The sequence below is a fragment of the Acromyrmex echinatior genome, chromosome 6, assembly GCF_024713525.1.
Source record: "Acromyrmex echinatior isolate Ae372 chromosome 6, ASM2471352v2, whole genome shotgun sequence".
NCBI classification, from domain to species: Eukaryota; Metazoa; Arthropoda; class Insecta; order Hymenoptera; family Formicidae; genus Acromyrmex; species Acromyrmex echinatior.
Window position 1 is genome coordinate 13,700,842 of NC_141857.1, and position 22,075 is coordinate 13,722,916.

General features: G+C 31.8%; 1 protein-coding gene and 1 pseudogene across 3 annotated transcripts in view; one reads left to right on the forward strand and one right to left on the reverse strand.

The window, feature by feature from the left end:
* hd (humpty dumpty) overlaps window positions 1-20,732 on the forward strand; it is a 67,820-nt gene extending 47,088 nt beyond the window's left edge. For 2 of the 3 annotated variants that reach the window (XM_087406870.1, XM_011070519.2), the window contains 6 exons: window positions 10,999-11,640; window positions 11,851-12,179; window positions 17,219-17,436; window positions 17,498-17,701; window positions 17,799-17,979; window positions 18,059-20,732. In XM_087406870.1, coding sequence (XP_087262996.1) covers window positions 11,003-11,640; window positions 11,851-12,179; window positions 17,219-17,436; window positions 17,498-17,701; window positions 17,799-17,979; window positions 18,059-18,246 — 1,758 coding nt within the window. In that variant the 5' untranslated portion in view covers window positions 10,999-11,002 and the 3' untranslated portion in view covers window positions 18,247-20,732. The remainder of the gene's footprint in view (window positions 1-10,998; window positions 11,641-11,850; window positions 12,180-17,218; window positions 17,437-17,497; window positions 17,702-17,798; window positions 17,980-18,058) is intronic. The other variant, XM_011070520.2, reaches the window with a different exon arrangement.
* Window positions 1,405-7,354, reverse strand: LOC147909501 (uncharacterized; annotated as a pseudogene).
* Window positions 20,733-22,075: the final 1,343 nt, after the last annotated feature.

The window sequence follows — 22,075 nt, forward strand, 5'->3', positions numbered from 1 at the left end:
CAAACTAACACATTGATGCTGAATAATTTAATAATTGACGAGCATCTTCTCAACATGCGCAATTTAAATATATGGCCAGTTAGATGAGTTATTTTAGAAGAGTGACGCTTTTACTCGAATTTTTTTCTTTTTTATTTTCTTTTATTAGGTGTTGGAATTAATTCGTAGCGTTTTACAAGTGATGGGAAGTACTTTCATTAATGTATTTTTTAATGCTCATGTGAAATAAATAACATTCTTTCATTAAAAACGCTACGAATTAATTCCAACACCTAATAATTTATATTTAACTTGACTTTTCATCAGAACATCGGGAAATTTTAAATAACCAGTCGTCCAACCATTTTGCGAGTAATTTCCGTTTCTCTACAAAACATCTCTCTGATCTTCATTAATATGTTCATAATTTTATCTATTTTTTTCGACTGCGTTTAACTAATATAACATCACCTGTTCATATACGATTTTCACATCTCAATCGTAAGACCGATCATGTAATGTATATATAAAATGTAATATATTGGGTCATCTAAAAAGTATCCGCGGTTTTTTGTCACTAGATGGTGTTGACCATCAACATCTAGTGACAAAATACCGCGGATACTTTTTAGATGACCCAATATACAGGATGCGTCACCAAAATCCGGACAAATTTCAATTCAAATTTTCCGCTATACTGTGCCTCCGCCAGAGATTGTTATTGGCGTCCAAGAAAGCCTGATGCTTCTAGTAAACAGTCATATTCTCAAAATGGCCGCGATGTTGAAACCAAGTGCGGAGTATAATCGAAGAGCCGCGATCATCGAAGACCTTCGCGCCGGGCGCTCAGCAACGGAAATAATTCGGTTCTTTGGATACCCGAGATCCACTGTTTATGACGTTGTGGCAAAATATACGGCTTTAAAACAGTCCAACGAAGGTTCCAGTATGCCAGCGAGGAAGAGTCACTCGAAAGAACGCACCGCGAGGATCCCTGCAGTCGTTGAAAGGGCTCAAACGCTGATTTCGGATGACCCAAGGCAATCGTTGCGAAAATTAGCATCGATTGTTGGTGTAAGCGAGCCAACAATGCGTCGAATTGCCGAGAAGGACCTTCGATACAAATCGTACGCATTAAAGAGATTCTCTGAGGCTGCCACGACAAGGAATTGTTCGATTTGTCCGGATTTTGGTGACGCACCCTGTATATATATATATATATATATATATATATAATGTATTATAATATATCTATAACCTTTTAAATTATTTATAGAATATTATATTAAATATACTTCTTGTTTGAGTTTTTATTTTAAAAAATTTTTTCGTTATATTTATTTGACTCTGTCATGTACACTCTTGATATTGTTGTTTAATATATATATATATATATATATATATATATATATTATATATATATATAATGCAAATTGTACACTAGTATTTGGTAATTATTATTCTTCTAAATACAAAATGACGGAAAATACAGATGACCGTCGTTTTGATGTTTTTACAGACTTAAGTAATTGTATACCTTCAATTCTTCTTTAAAACTGATTATATAAAAATTATTTCACAAAGAAAAAGGGTCAATAGGGGTCAATTTTGGCCTGCTCCAAAATTTCATATAAACACATGAAAATCTATTTCTTGAAATCAATTATAAGGTAAATTGTTTATAAAGATGTTCGTCTTTACAAAATGCGTGATGATCGATACTATGTATTGATACAAACTTTTTACCTTTTTAAAAAAGGTAAAAAAAGGCGCTAAAAGAATAAGTGCTTTTTAAACCTAAGTATCCAATCTATAATAATTAATAGTAGTTTTAATTTTCCTTCAAGAATATTCTTATTGAAGGTCTTATTCCAACCCAAGTAATCTCAACTTTAATTCTCTGTCAAAAATTATTACTCTTCGAAAAAAATTAATGTATCTAATGAAAAATTAAAACTCAGATGCTACAATCTTAATTAATCAAGTTAAGTTCTATCAAATTAAAAAATAAAACACAAATAGTATTGTCTCTTGTTATTTACTTAACTCTAATGATATATATCATTCATATAAAAGATTTGATATCAACAAAATTGGCGCCAAGTTAAATTCCATGTAATTCATCGAATATCAAATTATATAAATAATATTAACTTTAATGATATGTACCATTCCTTTAAAAGATTTGATATCAAGAATTTCGCTAGCGCAAAGTTAAATCCCATTTCTTTATATCATGCCAAATTAAATAAATAATGAATATAATCTAATGATATGTATATTATTAATTTCTAATGATATGTATATTATTTTTATAAAAGAATTGATATCAACAATTGTGGCAAGTTAAATTCTATTAGGTGTTGGAATTAATTCGTAGCGTTTTTAAATGAAAGAATGTTATTTATTTCACATGAGCATTAAAAAATACATTAATGAAAGTACTTCCCATCACTTGTAAAACGCTACGAATTAATTCTAACACCTAATATTATCAAAATCAAAAGTAAAACCTAAGATACTGCCTTATTATTATTTATTTAATCCAAATCGTACTATCTTTAATTTTTATGAAATGAAATCTATACGTATATAAGTATACGTATATCTTATTGAAGGATCTTCCCATTTCAATCTAAATAGTTTAAATTCCTCTGAAATGAAATTATTATATCATAATTTATTCAAAGACATATAATTTACCGATAATAGATTCATGTTTAGTTATCGGTTCTTCCCGGATCCATTCCTTAAAACGTAAAACTATTTGACTGATCATACAAATTACGACGTCATCTGTGCTCGGTTTCAGGAATAGGCTTCAGGAGTAGAAGATCGCAACAAAGCTTTCAAATATTTTTTCACTGTCAAACGAAACAAGTAATAATTAGTAATAATTAGTAATAATTAGTAATAATTAGACTGTACTAAGTTAATTATACGTCATTATCTCACATATTCCTAAATGAGTACTCTACATAAATTAATCTACTGTTGATTTATCTACTGTGTTTACAGTTTTTACTTTTTATTTAAAACAATTACCTGTGTAACTCATTTAAATTGCTGTTTAATGTCATCAATAATTAAATATAAATGCGATTGCAATTATTTCTTAGGCAAACGAGAAGATGCTTCAATAATCAGTCTTAAAATATGATTCAAATTAATACAGTTGCTATACCAAACTGATCCAGCTTTCAAAAATAAAGTTTTTAGTAGTTTAGTTAGTGAGGTAAAGTCGACGAGTCGCACCAATCTTCAATAATACTTGAAAATGAGAAAAGTTCGGAAAAAATGCCTCATACATAATAATATTACTTGTGTTTATTACATAATAATAATTTATCATTTAAATACTTCAGAATGAATATGCAATAGCTCCTGACAGATTTAGGAAATTATTCGTTGCAGTTAAACAGAGATGTAAATTAAATGTGAATTTGACAGTCTTAAATTTTGTTCTAAATATCCTTCCATAAATTCCATTTAAGAAAAATCTTTTTGACATTTTCTGATTCGTTAATAAGAGGTTTTAGTTTTAAGGAAACCTCGATAGAAAATTTTTCATATGCATCATGAAACGTATCTTTAAACCAACGCGTCATACGTTTGACGCTATAATCATCTTGATCCAATCTTCAATAATCCGTATTCATGTATTCCATAATCGATTGCATAATTACAATTTGCTCAAAATTGTAATCTCTGTGTAATCTCTCAACTTTCTCATCTGGACATTCGAGCCAAATATCAGACATTAGTATCAATTTACATTAGTATAAATTTATATATTTTACAAATTCTTTTATATTATATTGTATAAGTAAGGTTTCTTTCTCACGATTATCTATCAAGATCATATCTTCGTCAAGATTAATTTCACAAAATTGAGTCGCACTATCGTTATAAACTACAATATATTTTTTCATTTTCACAAACGGAGGCATAATCGATGGTGTACCTATACAAAGTTTCCTGTAGTTAACAAATTTATATTAGTATTTTTGGAATGTAATGTTGTTATTAATTGTGCCACAGGGTTATCTTCATTATGTAACCTGCATATCATATCCAAAAAATTGGGTAATATTTTATGGCTATCTTTTGCCAATGCACTATTACAATTTTGTACAAGCACATCTAAGAAAAATAGAGAATCTTCTTTCACACGTGGAGCAATATGTGTATTGGACAGCTCAGATACGATATTATATAATTTCACGCAAAGATGTCAATTGTTCATTTGAGATAAGGCCAAGAATAAAATTAAGTGCATGAAATGAATTTGTGTGTATTTTTTTCTCTTTATCAAGAAATAAAGTTGCGATACCATGTAACAGAGAATTCAATTGTGAATGTAAAACTTTTATAGGATTTTGTAATAAGATGTCTTTTAATTGTTTCAAAGCATCTTGTCTCACAGTTGAATTATAATGCCGAAAACATGTTAATAAATCTTGAAAATACTTTACAAGTTACACAATAATGTACGAACAAGGTCGAATTATAACGTACTAAACAATTAAATTTATACAAGACATTAATATTCGGTAATTGTTGAATTTTCCTCACCTTCTCGAGGTTGATAAAATTAGACTCATTCGCGTTTTTGCACTACATGAACAAATGGCAAAAAAATGTGTCGCTCTGCCCCGAGTTATTAATTGTTAAAGTTGACAGATATCCAGATTAGGAAATCTGTTGCATTGATGGCATAAAGAATTAAACAAATTTTTTGCTTTACAGCAGACAAATTTAACCAAGACAAATGCTCTGCTGTAAAAATAAAAATGATATAGAAAATAATTTGTATTCTTAAAGCAAAAAATTTGTTCTTAAAGCAGAGAATTTGTATAATTGAAGCAGAAAATACTTATTCTAGCTTAAATTACATTTCAATTATATGTTCTCATGTCCTTCTATGCCATCGATGTGACAGATTTCCTGACTTGAATAATCATCAACAACTTTAACGATTAATACTTCGGTCCACGGAGTAAAGCGATACATTTTTTTTGCCAGATTCGCTTATTTCGTGCAAAAATGTGTCGACTAAGACTAATTTGTGTAATTGCAGAAGTAGAAAATCACTTACGTGTTTCTCTGTATCATCGATGTGACGGATTTCTTAATCTGTTTCACTTTAATTCCAAAAGTGTACACTAATTTATCATCAGCCACAGAAAACAGACATGTGTAATGTGTGTGCATTGCCAGCGCCACATTTGTCTTTTACGCCAAAAATTCCAAAAGGACAAATCCCCCATTCCATAGCCGACGACGGCGATGTTTCTTAATCTTAATATAAAAGTTTTAGATTCGAATTTTGCATCGCAATATCTGGGCTCGTAGGGTACATAGAGAAAAAACAAAAATATTTTCATTATATATTTAGACTGGATGCAATCAATTGAGCACACTTAGAATCTGATCAATTCAGCCCTTATTGAGATCCAATAATCTAAATTCCTGGCAACTCGCCGGCTCGTGTAAAATAGCCACGGCAGTGTCACTGCATGTAGCTTAGTGCCGAGACACTACCAGTGTCTCCAGATTAATTAATTAATATAAATTTAAGCTGAAGATGTGATATTATGTCCTTATATTATTGCACAATGGTTAAAAAAAATGTTCTCTCATAGTTGAAATATGTTATGCAAATATATGTAAATTATATGTTAATTATTATATGTAAATAATTATTATATGTAATAATTAATATATGTTAATTATTAGTAGCTTGTAAAATTTTCTTAATACATTTAATTCTAATTATTTGTTGTAATTATGATACTTTAATTCGATAATTTGCAATTATTTCACTGGATAGAGCAATGTTTCAGTTTTAAGAATCTGTTTGTTTTTTTAATTGCAGTACAATTAATTTTAATGACGTTATGAGCAATCAAAGTCAAAATGCTCCTTTTTATTTAACTTATGAATAATTCAAGAACAAAAAATCATAGGAACATTTTTAAAAAACAATTTTGTAAGAAAATCTTCAAATTTTTACAATAGATAATTGGAAATTTTGTTTACAAGTTTTTTTGACACATTTTTTTCAGACCCACAAAGTGAAAAGAAAACTTTTCCTTTGTTTTCAACCTTGCAGTTTTTATACGTAAAAATTACCAAATTCACATAAACTAAAAAATTATGGTAATCTTTTGAAAGTAGAGATTTCAAGCTTTAAAACTTTTTTTAAATTTAAATTTTGTTCATTTTTGATGAAAATATTATAAAATGTAATTTTGAGCTAACAAAGTACCGCAGAACTTTTCTCCCAACTCAATATATATATATATATATATATATATATATATATATTCCATACATATAAAATTTAAAATTAATATATGGGGTGACCCATTTTAATCTACCATCCCAAATATTTCCGTTCCCTTGCATTTAACAAAAAAATGTTTCAGACAAAAGTTGTATTATCTCAAGGAGGCCATAAAATGATGTCATTAGTTTGACTTTGGATAGTCGCTTAAAGATCACATCAAGATCATCCTCAATTTCTTTAACTAAACCCACTATTTTTCATTTATTCTTATAGCTCATATTTCCAAAACATATAATAAAACATTTTTTTATTAAGTATTTGTTGAGTTGTGAGATTTAAAAGTTACGATATTGCCGACATTAGCGTTATTTGAGATGTACACCACGTAGAGGTTGAACGGTCAGATTTACATCTCTTTTGTGTGTGCGTGTGTGGGTGTGTGCGTGTGTGTGTAATGAATAGGTAATTAAAAATGATTAAGTATTTTATTGAAGATGTTTGAAGCCACGTCCACCTTGTTAGATACATAAACGCAATCTTTTATGAAAATTGTTACGCACTCTATTAAGAACAGTTGGTGTTATGCTTTTGAACACGTTACGAATACGTTGTTGCATATTTTCAATAGTCGTCGGATCAGTCTCTTCAGAGAAAAAAAATAATGGCGTCAAATCCGGAGATCTAGGAGGTCACTCCTGAGTTTGACTACCTAAACCAATCCACTCTCTTCCGAATACATTATTTAAATAGTCCCTGACGTCGCGTGCTCTTTGAGCGGGCGCCCTGTCTTGCATAAACCACATTCGAATACGAAGATCAACATTTTCTAAAAGAATCGGTAACTGATTTTATAAAAAAATTAAATAATTTTGCGCATTAAGGTTTGCTTGAAAGAAATATGGACCAATAACGTAATCTACTAAACCGGTCCATACCTTAACAGACGAGATGTAAAAAGATCAAAATGAAACAAGTCATCGTTTAACTTAATATTTTTCCAAACTGCTAGTTGAGTTGTTTCGTTCTTTTTGTGTGATCAAACTTTTTTAGAGGTCACATTGATACCTCTTGATACCATAACATTTTCTTCAGTAGAAAATTCTTTTCATCAGTTCTGTAATATGGCAGACTATCCGTCACACGAAATCATCGATATGATAGGTATCATAGGAAAGACTAGAGGCAATTATAAGGCTGCAGAAAGATTATATGCAGAGAGATTTCCTAATAGACGACATCCAACGCAAGTGATAATAAAACACGTGATTAATAGAACTGAAAGAGGTGACTTAAAGAAAAAATGTCGAAAAGTTGGACCTGACGAAGTGAAAACACTAGTAACTGTTGCTGCTGTTCAGATGGATCCGTATACTTCCACGAGAAAAATTCAACGTCAGCATGGTGTATCGCAATCAACTGCGAGTCGCATTTTGCAAAATTATAAATTACATCCATATCATATTACTTTGACCCAAGCATTGAAATACGAGGATTTGATCCATCGTGTAAGATTTTGTAATTGGGCTAAAAATCAAATGAGATAAGATCCGTTATTCTTTCGTTATATGCTTTTTTCTGATGAAACCATATTTAATAAGAGTGGAGGCGTTAACAGACATAACTGTCACTATCATTCTAAAAGAAATCCACATTGGCAATGGAATGAAAAATTACAATGGCAATGATCTGTTAATGTGTGAGCCGGTTTAGTAGGAGATTATGTTATTGATCCATATTTCTTTCAAGTAAACCTTAATGCGCAAAATTATTTAATTTTTTTACAAAATCAGTTACCGATTTTTTTTAGAAAATGTTGATCTTCAGACACGTATTCGAATGTGGTTTTTTAATGCGCCCCTTCAAAGAGCACGTGACGTTAGGGACTATATTTATAATATATTCGGAAGAGAGTGGATTGGTTTAGGTAGTCAAACTCAGGAGTGGCCTCCTAGATCTCCGGATTTGATGCCATTAGATTTTTTTCCCTGGAGAGACTGAGCCGGCTATTGAAAATATGCAACAACGTATTCGTAACGTGTTCAAAAGCATAACACCAACTGTTCTTAATAGAGTGCGTAACAATTTTCATAAAAGATTGCGTTTATGTTTCCAACAAGGTGGACGTGGCTTCAAACATCTTCAATAAAATACTTAATTATTTTTAAATACCCCCCCCCCTTTACACACGCACACACCCACACACGCACACACACAAAAGAGATGTACGTAGGCTGCTGGAAAAGTTTCTGCAATCTAATACTTCCAGTGTCGCCAACGTTTTGCTACTATCATATCCGTAAAATTAGACGTTTTTAACTATAATTCAGTTAACAGTTTGTACCCAAGCCAACTAACTTTGTTTGCATAGTATTTTAAAAGAAGTTATTTTATGAGAAAATGGAAATTTCGCGTGAAAATTTTCGGGCAATGATTTTTTACGATTACAAATGTAATCTAACTCCAAAACAATGCATCGATTGACTTCATTTGCCTTTTGGAGATGAAGCACCATCCAATAGGATTGTTTATAATTGATTTGCCGAATTCCAGCGTGTACCTTTCTTTGTGACAATTTCCGTGAAGGTCGTCCATTCACGTCTGTTGTTGCCACTAATGTTGATGCTGTGTGTGAAATGATTGAGCGAGACCGGCATATGACATACCGCGAGATTCAGGCATCCTTAGGCATTGACATGAAAGCAATACATACGATTTGCATGATCACTTGAGCGTACGGAAACTTTGCAGTCGTTGAATCTCACACAATTTGATCGAAGCTCAAAAACAGACTCGTGTTAAATGGAGCAAAAAAATGCTCAAAAAAATTCAACCGAGGTCGGTCAAATTTGATGTCTACATCATCGTTATTGGGGACGAAACATGGATCTATTCGTATGAGTCCGAAAGTAAACAACAATCCACTGTTTGGGTATTTCAAACTGAAACCAACAAAAGTTGTTCGTTCACGCAGTGCTGCCAAGCAAATGATTGCTTGTTTCTTCAGTTATACTGGATATGTGGCAACCGTGGCTTTAAAGGATCAAAGGACTATAAATACTGATTGGTATACAACAATTTGTTTGTCAGAAGTCATAAATGAATTGCGTAGGACAATCCAAAATCGTCGCATCATCCTTCATCGTGACAACGTCAGCTGTCACACAGCACGTCAAACCATTGATTTTTTATTAAATAAAAATATTGAATTGATGACTCATTGTCCGTATTCATCTGATTTATCACTTAATGACTTCTTTTTGTTCCCAAACAAGAAGATGCGTGGTGAGCGATTTTTCAATCGCCTGAAGCAGCTGTTGAAACATTTCGTACACTGATTTCTGAGGACAGCCTCAGAGTCGAAAAAATGCTTCGAAAATTGGTTCGAACATATGCAAAAATGTATCGATCTTAAAGACGAATACTTCGAAAAACAATAAAGCCATTTATCGAATTTTACATGTTTTTTTTTATATTGTTTGCAGAAACTTTTCCAGCAGCCTACGTAAATCTGACCGTTTAACCTCCACGTGGTACATCTCGGATAACGCTATTGTCAGCAATATCGTAACTTTTAAATCTCACAACTCGATAAATACTTAATGAAAAAATGTTTTATTATAGTGTTTTAGAAATGAGCTATAAGAATAAATGAAAAATAGTGGGTTTAGTTAAAGAAATTGAGGGTGATCTTGATGTGACCTTTAAGCGACTATCCAAGGTCAAACAAATGGTATCATTTTATGGCCCCCAGGAGACCATACAACTTTTGTCTGAAACATTTTCTTGTTAAATGCAAGGAAAAGGAAATATTTGGGGTTATAGATGGGGGTCAGAAATGGGTCACCCTGTATATGTTGAGATATGTGCAACATTCTATAAAATTATTTTTGATAAATCAATATTTTTGATGTATCAATTAGGGGACCAAGTTCCAATGATTTTGATCTTGATGTATGTTATCAAGGTTGTGATCCTGAATGATCTCTAACAAGTTTTAGCCGTCGCTCGTTCTTCATTAAAAAGTTATTAACAAAAAAAGAAATAACGTATTTAAGAAATTAACGTATATAATATCTCTTTTCCACTATATAAAACAGAAATTTTCTGCTTTAAAATATATTTTACAACTTTTTACGCGAAGCGACTCCCACCCTACCTCCTTCTCCTCTGCTTGGGGGCGCACGACTTTCATATTTTCTTATATAACTTTTGTTCTTAGAAGAGAAAATTTTTTTCTGCTTTACTCTGCATACATAGTTTACAATACATGGTTTGGTTAGGGTCCTAATTCTGCTAATCCTAACCGTCCCCTAAACTACATATTTATCCAAATTTTCTGCTAAAGCAGTGAACTTGTGTTCCCGTGGAAAGTCGCGCGCCACTAGGCAATAGGAGAGGTGGAATGTAGTAGATGGATATAGTTTAGAACAGTTTCTAAACTTATATATAGTTTCTAATATTATATGTAGCCGAAATAAGACATTATTTTTTCAAACTTTTTTTGTTAATAACTTTTTAATGGAAGAGCGATGGCTAAAACTTGTTGGAGGTCACTCAAGGTCATGACCTTGATAACATATGTCAAGGTCAAGTTCATTGGACCTTGGTCCCTTAATTGATACTTTACTTTTTTAATATAAAAATCTGTAGTAATGTAAAAAAAATATTATATAATTTTCTTTGATTATGTCTTGTACATATATGTCATATCTTATAAACTTTTACAGCGACATGTCAAATTTAATACGTATGCCATTATCAGAGTCTGAAAATGTAACTACATTGGAATGGACGCGTCCTGATCAAGTGATGCAATTACATCGCATGAAATTAAAAAAGCGTGCACTTCAAGCGCGTATAAATAAAACGACTATTAATACTGGCACTCAACAAACGACTACGAATTTAGATGAACTTAACTCTAGTAGTAATGTACTGCAATGTATATCTTACTGTCAAAAGCGTAAGAATCCTTTTGCAGTCAGTGAAACGTGTAAGAAACAAAAAGATATAACGTCTTCTGAATTAGACATTAGTAACGACAATACATTGTTCGAATTACTAAATATTGATGGACGAAAGAAACCAACGGCAGAGGATTCATCTATAAAAAATTCCTTAACTTTTGCTAATGTACTTTCAAAATTAGAATCAATTAATCAGATTCCAGAAATAAATCTCTCAAAGAGTGCAAAGCATGTTCCTATAGACTGGACATTGAAAACTAAAATGAGGTTTATGTCTTTGAAGCCTTTTCCATGGAATTGCAAACTCAAAACAAGTGAAGAGGCATCAGGTACTACAGGATTTGTAAGATGTTTAAATATTGGAGAAAAAGAGACAACTTTGGATACCAGTCCAAATGCAAGGTTAGTTTTATTAATTTTTGTCATTCTATTAGGTGTTGGAATTAATTCGTAGCGTTTTTAATGAAAGAATGTTATTTATTTCACATGAGCATTAAAAAATACATTAATGAAAGTACTTCCCATCACTTGTAAAACGCTACGAATTAATTCCAACACCTAATACTATTTGTTTTTTAAGTCTTGTAATAACATCTTAAATATTCTTATTAGATTTCATCAGTGTTGCTTAATATGGCAACATCCATCTATACCATGGTTAGAATTATTCCCTCGCTCTGCTAACAAAGTGAGTGCATCTCTCGCAAATAACACATTGACAGTAAATAATCAAAATATGAAAGATGCATTATACCGAGAATGGTGTGATAGCTTCAGATCTCTATTTCACTTATTGCGAGCAAGGCAATGTCCATACTTTTACGTATGTGCAAATACTTTTACGGTGCTCTTTCGTGCTGCTGGCATCTGTGGATTGTCGGAAATTCATGCACTTGTTACACCCACAACACGTGGATTCCGGCAGTCATTAAAACAAGAAGGTAGAGAATTTTGTTATTTCATTTAGTTATTTATTAATAAAAAAATATGTCTTTAATGGTAATATAAGTACAGCTATACATGTCCAATACAATACAAATAATGAAATATTAACTATATGATGAAAAATAATCTTAACCCCATTAAACCTTATGTACATTATAATATATTATATACATTGTGTATATTATAATATAGTATTAATAATATTATTAATAATCGGCAATAGTAAGTCGGGCGGATACGTATTCGGCTATCTTTAAATGTTAATATTTTGTTAACTAAAATGATAGAGGATTTTTCGACTCAGTTTAATCCGCTCTACCTGCTGAGAACGAGTGGGGCTAAAATTTGGAGTCATTATGTATATATCATATTCTTTAGTAAATCAATAAAATGTAGACAAAAGCATTAAAGCCGATGCTAATTCTTGTTGCGAATATTTAAAAATTGTTTATTCATAAACTATAATAATTCTAGACATTTTGATCATTATTAGGTCATCTTCAATATTGTTCAAATACAATGTTTATATAGTAATTCGTTGTTACGTTTTCTTTATCAATCTCTTCATCATCATTATAATTAATTGTCTTCAAACTTTCAAATGCATCTACAATTACGATAATTAGAAAATATAAAATAATATAACATTAAACAATGTCGTGGCTTATTTCGAGCTTGTAGTTAGAATAACTTTAAATTAATATAATTAACATAAGAATATAAATACTAAATAATATTCTACACAAATTTGGCTTACAAAACCTTCTTCAGTGTTAAAAGGAATACAATATTAAATTAACAAACTAAATAAATAAATACAATAAAAATTAAATAAAAATCTTTAAATAAAAGGCAAAACTATTTTATCGAGGGATATAATGTAATCTACTGTTGATTGAGGTATTTAAAATCTTCTTATCTTATTGTAGTCTGTCAATATTTTTTGACGTTTGAATTTTTTATATATTGATCACTGATGGTTTATTTAAATTTTCATTGTATTTGTTTGGTTTGTTAATTTAATATTGTATTTCTGCGTTTTAACTCAAGAAGGCTTTGTAAGCCGAAATGTTTAGAATATTATTTAGAATAGTATTTATATTCTTATGTTAATTATATTAATTTATTCTAATATTAAAGTTATTCTAATTATAAGCTCGAAATAAGTCACGACATTGTTTAATTTTTTAAAAAATATACGAGCATTATTTCTCTAATATATTGAGAGTACAAATTAGTTCGGTCCGTTTTTTTGTGTTCAAAAATGCATTTATTTCAAAACAAAATGAATGAACAGATTAATTAAAGTATTGTCCATCGCTGGCTACTACTTTTTCCCCATCTCTCAGGCAATTTTCGAATTCCATCTCGAAAAAATGACGTTTTTGGAGACAATCTAATTTTGGAGAAGTGAACCGATGATTTGCCAAATCGTGCTGCATCCTTCGAAACAACCAATAATCAGAAGGAGCAATGTCCGGAGAATACGGCGGGTGCGGTAAAACATCCCATTTAAGCGTTTCCAAATATTTTTTTACGATTTTTGCGACATGAGGCCGAGCGTTGTCATGAAGAAAAATAACTTTATCATATCTTTGCTCGTATTCTGGTCGTTTTTTTCACAATGCACGGCTCAAACAAATTGTAGCCGATACCGATCGCCCATAATGGAATCGCCAGGTTTCAGCAGCTCATAGTAAACAACACCCTTTTGGTCCCACCAGAGTATGATCTTCGAACCATGAATGTTCGGCTTTGGTGTTGATGTTGAGGTCGATGGCAACGATTGACCGGGCTTAGCGTAGTATTTTTTCTTGAGGTTGATGTAGAATATCCACTTCTCATCTCTAGTCACAATCCGATGCAAAAAATCTTTTCTTTGTTGTCTTTCATCTCTGTTCGCAAGTGAAAAATCGCCTTTCAACATCTCTCGGTTCATAAGGCACCCAATTTCCTTGTTTTTAAATTATTCCCTTATTGGCTCTCAATCGTACAGAAACAGCTTGTTGAGTTACTCCCAATGATTCTACAAGCTCCTCTTGCGTTTGACTCTGATCTTCTTCGAGTAATGCCTCTAATTCTTTGTCTTCGAATTTTTTTAGCTGTCCAGAGCGAGGCTTGTCTTCAACGCTGAAATCTCCATCCTTGAAACGTCGAAACCATTCCCTATATGATTTATCAGTTGGAGCAGTGTCACCATAAACTTCAACAAGCATTCGATGGGCTTCAGCTGTACTTTTCTTCCAATTAAAGCAGAAAATTAGAACCTTCCGCAAATGCTGCTTGATTAACACAAAATTCAACATTTCAAACACAGCAAAAATCAAAGTTTTTGTATGAAACTCAAAGCGATATAAACTGAATATTATTAGCAGATGTCTAACCTCTCTGAAAACGCCAAAATCAGCTGTCATTATAAACCATTCACAACAGCCGGAGCCATCTTTTGGAAAACGGACCGAATTAATTTGTACTCCCAATAACATAAAGTTGAAATTATAACTTGAGAGTGAAATCAGTTAAATTTTTGCTCATATATTACTCGTCTCCCTGCTGCATACATATCTTCCATTTTCCATCTGTTTTCATTCCGCTTTTTTTGACAATTGCTCAATTGTGCCAAGAAAATGCTAGTGTTATACATTTCTCTATTTATTCTCTTACAACAACCATTTTATTACAAAAAATCTCTTATCAGAGATGATATACATAAAAAAGTAGACCCATTTAAATAAGCATAGTGGTACGGAAAAATTCCCAAATGTCTGTCTTCCTATATTAGAAGATACATCCCCTCCTCAATGATAGAGGGAATGATTAGTCTTTGCTTCTTGTTAAGGATACATATGTTATCGAATCGTTGTGCTATAAGCATCGTACTGCTCTCGTCACTTTATATATTTAATGGAGAAATTGATGAATGTATGATAATTGTGGTCAAATTGTATGGATATGTTGCAGACAATTATTTTCAATCTTTCAATTCATAATGACTATATTAATTTTTGATAACAATTGAAAAATCTTAAACAATTATTATTCAAATTTATAACGATGATTTCATGTTAATGATTTTCTGATATATTTGTTTAACTTAATGACTAATTTGACTAATTTTTATTACTTTAATGACTTTCATAAAAATTTTAACTTAATAATAAATTTGACGACTTATTACAAAATAAACAAATATTGAGTTTTTAATTTGATATTATAGAAATGACGACTTCTATGCAAATATTGGCCACGGTTGTTGTAAGAGAATAAATTGATAAATGTATAACACTAGCATTTTCTTGGCACAATTGTTAAAAGAAGCGGAATAGCAGATGGAAAATGGAACAGATATATATGCAGCAGGGCGGCGAGTAATATATGAGCGAAAATTTAACTGATTTCACTCTCAAGTTATATTGTAATTTTAACTGTATGTTATATTATTTTATATTTTCTAATTATCGTAATTGTAGATGCGTTTGAAAGTTTGAAGATTAATTATAATGATAAAAGATTGATAAAGGAAATGTAACGACAAATTATTATATAAACATTGTATTTGAACAAATTTATTAAAGATGACCTAATAATGGTCAAAATATCTAGAATTATTTCTTGTTTGTTATAAAAAAAATATTATAATATTCGCAATAAGAACTAGAGTTGGCTTGAATGCTTGAAAAGCCATTACTATACCGTATTAATAATATTATATTCTTTAGAACGACCGTACATATGAGAATATATCAAATATGACAAAGAACTCCATCATTTCGGTCAAAGTTAGACGATTCGAATGATGCAATTAAATAAATTTATTTCAAATATAATTGCGCGCCGATAATTTTCAGACTTTCAACACAATCAGGGGATTAGTAGACTGATTGTTTTAGACTGATTGTGTTGAAAGTCCGAAAGTTATCGACATGCAATCATATCTGAAATAAATTTATTTAATTGTATTATTCGAAACATCTAATTTTGAATGAATGAAAATGATAGCGTTCTCTGTTATACTTTATATGTACGATCATTCTAAAGAAATATATATGTATTTGTATACACGCAGTCATAAAATGCGTTTCTCTCTATACTAGGTGACTAGATCAGTCCCGTTTTTAATAACAGAATTGATCTTATTTTTTTTTAGTTGCATCCCGTTGTCCTGACAACTTTCTAACGGGACGCATATATGTCCACTCGATTTGTCCAATTGATATGTAAACGAAACGTCTAGAAAAATACGATGCTTGAATTTCGCGCCTTCTGTCTCCGATTGATTGTGTTTTAGAACTATTTGGTTTAGAGAGTTTCTTAAGAAGAGCATTTCACAATTCGATTTTAACAAATGTTAGGTTTCTTAAGCAAATATCATTATCAGATAAATGCGATGCCATGCAAAATGTCCTACAAACGATACAAAGTATTGAAGGATCTGGAAATCTATTGCAACCATCGTGCTCTCATCACGACATTTATTATTAGCACGTATTATTGATTATAACATTACTTAAACGAAATACAATATGTATCTTTTACTGTTTACTTAGCTAATATAATAATAATTTATATCAATATTATTATATTATTAATAATAATTTATATCAATATTATATCGCAATAAATGGAACCATTTGTTTCGACGCTGTAGAAAAATCCTTAGAAAATTCTTTGACCCTTACTAACCCCTATAGCAAAATTCAATTAATCGATAATTTTTACAATTTTTCTCTAGCTCACTTTGCTCGCGTCCCGTTTTTTCATTTTGAAAATCTCCCTACTCTATACATATAGTTATTGTGAGGAATATTTCCTAAGCCTCAGTAATCGAGTTGGTTAAGACTCTTGCCCTAAAAAATTATTTTTAAAAATAATTCAATTGAATTGAATTAAAAAAATTTTTGTAACGTTCCATTAAAATCAGATTTTTGAAGGGGTTAATGAAATATAACTACATTACGAAATAAAAATAAAAACAGATTTTTAAATATTAAAGTTTAAAATAATAATCATGTCTCTTATGTTCAATATGTTTTAGAAATAGAATATTCTATGCCTTTAAGGAAAGATTCCAAAAGACGATCTGATACAACAGATTCTGATTCTAAAACTGTAGATGCTGTATCTACTAAGGATTGTCAACATGAGAGTGACTATTATGAGAAAGAAAAAGAAGATGATGATGAAACTCAAGATGCATGGCTCGAAAGTCTTGGTATAGAAAATTCAGAAATAAAGAAAATTAATCACTCACAGGTACGCATAAATATTGTGCGTAATAATTCTCAATTTATGTTCATATTTGGATTCATTTTAGGCAAGAATGACTTTGGAAAAAGAAAGCGAAGTAGATAACTTGAGACAATCCCTTGTGTTCGTAAGAGGTGTGGAGACGCAAGCGTTATTTAACTTTTTAATTAATTGTAAATCAGCTATCGCGGCGACCGGTGCGTTAGCGGGTGTTCCTCCTACGCTTTTAGCTCCGACAGCTTTTCATGGTGCTACATTAAAACCGCTTAAGGTATCGCATAATTAATAGAACATTTCATTTCTGTTGTAGAACTTGTAGAACTGTTTGATTTTACAACTGTTGCTTTTTTTCTTTTTTAATAACAAAGGTTCGAGAAAGCATAGTGCATGATAATAATGATAGATATTATTCTCTCGAATTGAGAGGACCTCTTTTGCCCCATGTATTGCCTTCTCTCTGCCATTTGATGAAATCCAGTCAATTAGAGCAATATTCGGTAAGCTGCGCGCAATTGGCCTCAACAACTCCATTTTCCACAGCAAGACATGGTATGGACATGCGAATACATATTAATCAACGAAATATTATGAGCCAAATAGCCAAAATATAACTCTTATACTTTTATAGGCCACGCGATTGCAACGAGAGCAGATGACAGTATCACAAAAGTATCGTCTAATGTTTTTGGGCAAGAAAATTTAAGCGATTGTGGATTCAACGAAGAATTATTGAGCCACTTTTGCAATTCTGATCCGACTACAATAGAAGTTTTAGATAATTTCAAGTTTTTTAATGGATTATATACATGGTCGTGATCATATAAATGTACAGTTTAGAAATAAATGTAGTACTTCTAAGTACAGATTTTGTACTCATAAACATTAGTTTTAAATAAACGCAACCGATTTTTTGTCCTAAACTAATTAGGACAATATTACATCGCTGACGATATGTATCGTCCGATAATGAAAATATCATTATGCTTGTAAAAATATAGGAATGTCTAATGTATTAGGTTGGTGCATATGAAATGTCGGATTTTTTTTACATATGAACGTTTGTCTCCCTGTTTTCGTTATGCTTTTGTTTTTGGTATAACCTCGTTTATAATCGTATTGTCCATTGCCAGAGTCACATTTCAACAAAGATTTTCTCAAAAGTGTTCCATTTTGTTATTTGTTTTGAATTTCGTAAGGATATGAATTCAACCGATATTCATGTAATTTTTTTATATGAGTATAAACTTGGTAATAATGCTGCAAAAGCTGCACGCAATATAAACCAGGCATTTGGGGAGAATACTGTTAACGATCGAAAAGTGCAGCGTTGGTTTGAAAAATTTCGGTCTGAATTTTTCCCTACAAGATGAACCGCGTGGAAGACCCAAAACGTGAAAAATGATGCTCTGAAAGCATTGGTGGAAACGAATCCAACTATATTTACAAGGGAACTTGCTACCAGAATGAAAGTTGATACAACGATATTGCGACACCTTTCTGAAATTGGCAAGGTGAAAAAAATTGGTACCGCACGAACTAACCGAGCGAAATAAGCTGGATCGATTGAACGTATGCTCATCATTACTAACCCGATTTCATCGAGAGCCATTTTTCGATCGGATTATTACTTGTGATGAAAAACGGGTTCTTTACGACAATAGGTAAAGGTGTGCTCGGTGGCTTGATAAGAATGAGGCTTGTGCTCATACTCCAAGGCCATCACTTCATCCACGGAAAATTTTAATAACAGTTTGGTGAAATGTGACTGGAGGATTCATTACTCATTCCTTCGAACTGGGGAGACAATTACAGCTGAAAAGTACTGCCAGTACATTAATGAAATGCATGAAAAATTGAAAATTATACGCCCATCACTTGTTAATCGGCATAGCCCAATACTTCTCCACGATAACGCCGCATACGTCGTACAATTGTGAAATTGAATGAATTAAAATATGAAATTTTGCAGCACCCAGCTTATTCACCGGATCTTTCGCCAATCGACTTTTATTTTTTTAAACATTTAGAACAGTTTTTACGAGCTAAACAGTATGAAAATGAAGACAGAAAATGAAGATTGAAAAATTCCATATCAGAGTTTATTGATTCTAAAGATCAGAATTTCTTTAAGACAGGCATCTATGCATTAAAATCTCGTTGGGAAAAGTGTATTGAAACAAATGGAGCATATTTTGATTAAATAAACAGCTTTTGAAAAAAGATATGCAGTTTTATATATTCACTTAAAAATCCGACATTTCATACGTACCAACTTAATAATATCTAATGATATAATTAATGTGTAATAACAAGTATTTAATGTAATTACTTGCATAAATTGCTATTATAAATTCATATTTTTGTTAATGTGTAATTTAATGTGTTATGTAATTTAAATTGCTAAATATATGTACATATTGTGTGAAAGCATATTATGTGAGACCACAAATTGTTATCAAAATCAGATAAAGATGTTTTCATTTAAATCAATGTAATATTACATCCTTCTGACGATAATTTTGTAGATTACAAGAATCTTAAGGTTCCTTAGTATTCAGCTAAGAACTCTGCATTGACGGTGACGACACAGAATCAAACGGCGGCCTGACGAAATTGGTCACGAGTACGAGTCCATATACATGTGCTCTTGGAACACCGAAGGCGAGTATATGTATATGAGCTCGTGTTTGTATGCATGTTACAGCGTAGACACGACAGTGTTACAGTCTCGCCACGACAAATGACTGAACTTACAGGCTTGGAAAAGTGACGTTTTGACGACGAAATTTGTGTTGCATGCTATTTCGTTATTATTTGCTTAATTATGAAAAAAATGTGAATTGTCTTATGAAAGTCCTAAAAATGGACGGAAAATACAGTTATCTTGGAATTCTATACATAAAAGTGTATATTTTACTCGTTTCAATAGCCGTGTGTTCCGACAACCGTTGTTTCAGACTGTGTGTTTTTCTGGAAAGAGGTTCACTTTACGTGCTTTTTACGACCATTTACTTACTGATTATTAAGAGAAGAAAGGACAGTTTTTGTCGATTTTTACAAATGTTTTAAAGTGATTTCGTCATTTAGATTTATCCAAATTGTCTTTTTTATTTACAAATGACATGCAACATAAATTAACATATCATTCCTCGTTTCTCATCACGATTCTAACATAGTGACTACTCAGGAGCCTTAATATCTTTATATTTTACTGCGCATATGGACTTCTGTTTATAGTTTAATCCCGGCACATTTATAAAAAAATTAAATATTGATTTTACTACATAAGACGAAAAAAAGAACTAGTCACGGAAAACTAAATTTAATATTGACTTGTAATTTGATAATGGTCGTTTTTAATGTATTAGGTGTTGGAATTAATTCGTAGCGTTTTACAAGTGATGGGAAGTACTTTCATTAATATATTTTTTAATGCTCATGTGAAATAAATAACATTCTTTCATTAAAAACGCTACGAATTAATTCCAACACCTAATAGAAAAGACAATCTCATTATCTTCATTAATTTAATACTTTTAGTTTTCTTAAAATAAATCGTGCACGATGATAACATCACTAGGAAGGCCCTTTCTCGAGGACTCTAGGGTAAGATAGATGGAATGACACAGCGGATGAACTGCCCCTAAAAAAATAACGAATCGATATTCGCCCACTGCCTCCAAATCAGTTGTCGGACGCTTGAGTCACGGAGGAAGAGAGATAAATAGAAAGATAGATAAACCATTTATTGATATTTTAAGTCCTCTAAGAATATAAAGTATAGCTACAGAATGGTTAACAACAAGTATTTTAAATTTAACAATGACATTTCGCTATGATATAATGACTGACAAACAACAGAAATGAGAACTAGTCACGATATAGATAAGTTATGATAAACATTGTAAGACGACATGTGTTCGAGATGCATCTTAAAAATCAGTTTTCGTAGATTTGGTGTGCGTGCGACAGGCAGATTGGAAGCTTCTCGAAAAATTTCAAACGTTTCTAGAAGTTTCCAAAAAACACAAACTTGACAATCACTTCGTAAATAAAGGCAAAAAATATAATCAATCTTGCATGTCGCACGTACACAAATTCCAACCGCTAAAACGGCAATCACATTCAAAGTAATCACAGCGCACGCGCGCTCGCGTGACGCGAAACGCGTAACATAGGAACATTCCAAGGATTCCTGATTTGGCGGACGCGCATGGCAATAGAGTGAGTACTGCTTGGCAATCGCAGTCGAGAATTGCTAATCGCAACTCGAATCGTGGGGATCATCTCAATTTTATAATTTTCTAGAATCTCATAGGCGATTAAAAAAGAAAGCATCTGTGCTACAAAGGAGATAATAGAGCTGAATCGATCGAGCCGCGATCCTTCTTCGCTTTTTCGGTTAAAGCGAACGTTCCGCAAAAAGTACAATCGTCTGTGAGACGCTCCGCCGCCAGAAAACCGCCGCGTTCGACTTATAATCGGAGATTCGCGTAAAGCCGTAATCACACTAGCGATTGCCGATTGGATTGAGATTGGTGATTGACGATTACTTTTCAACCAATCAAAGCAAAGCAGTAACCGATTGAGATCCGATTGAGATTAGTGATTGCCGTTTAGACAATGCTCTATTTTCTAATCGTCA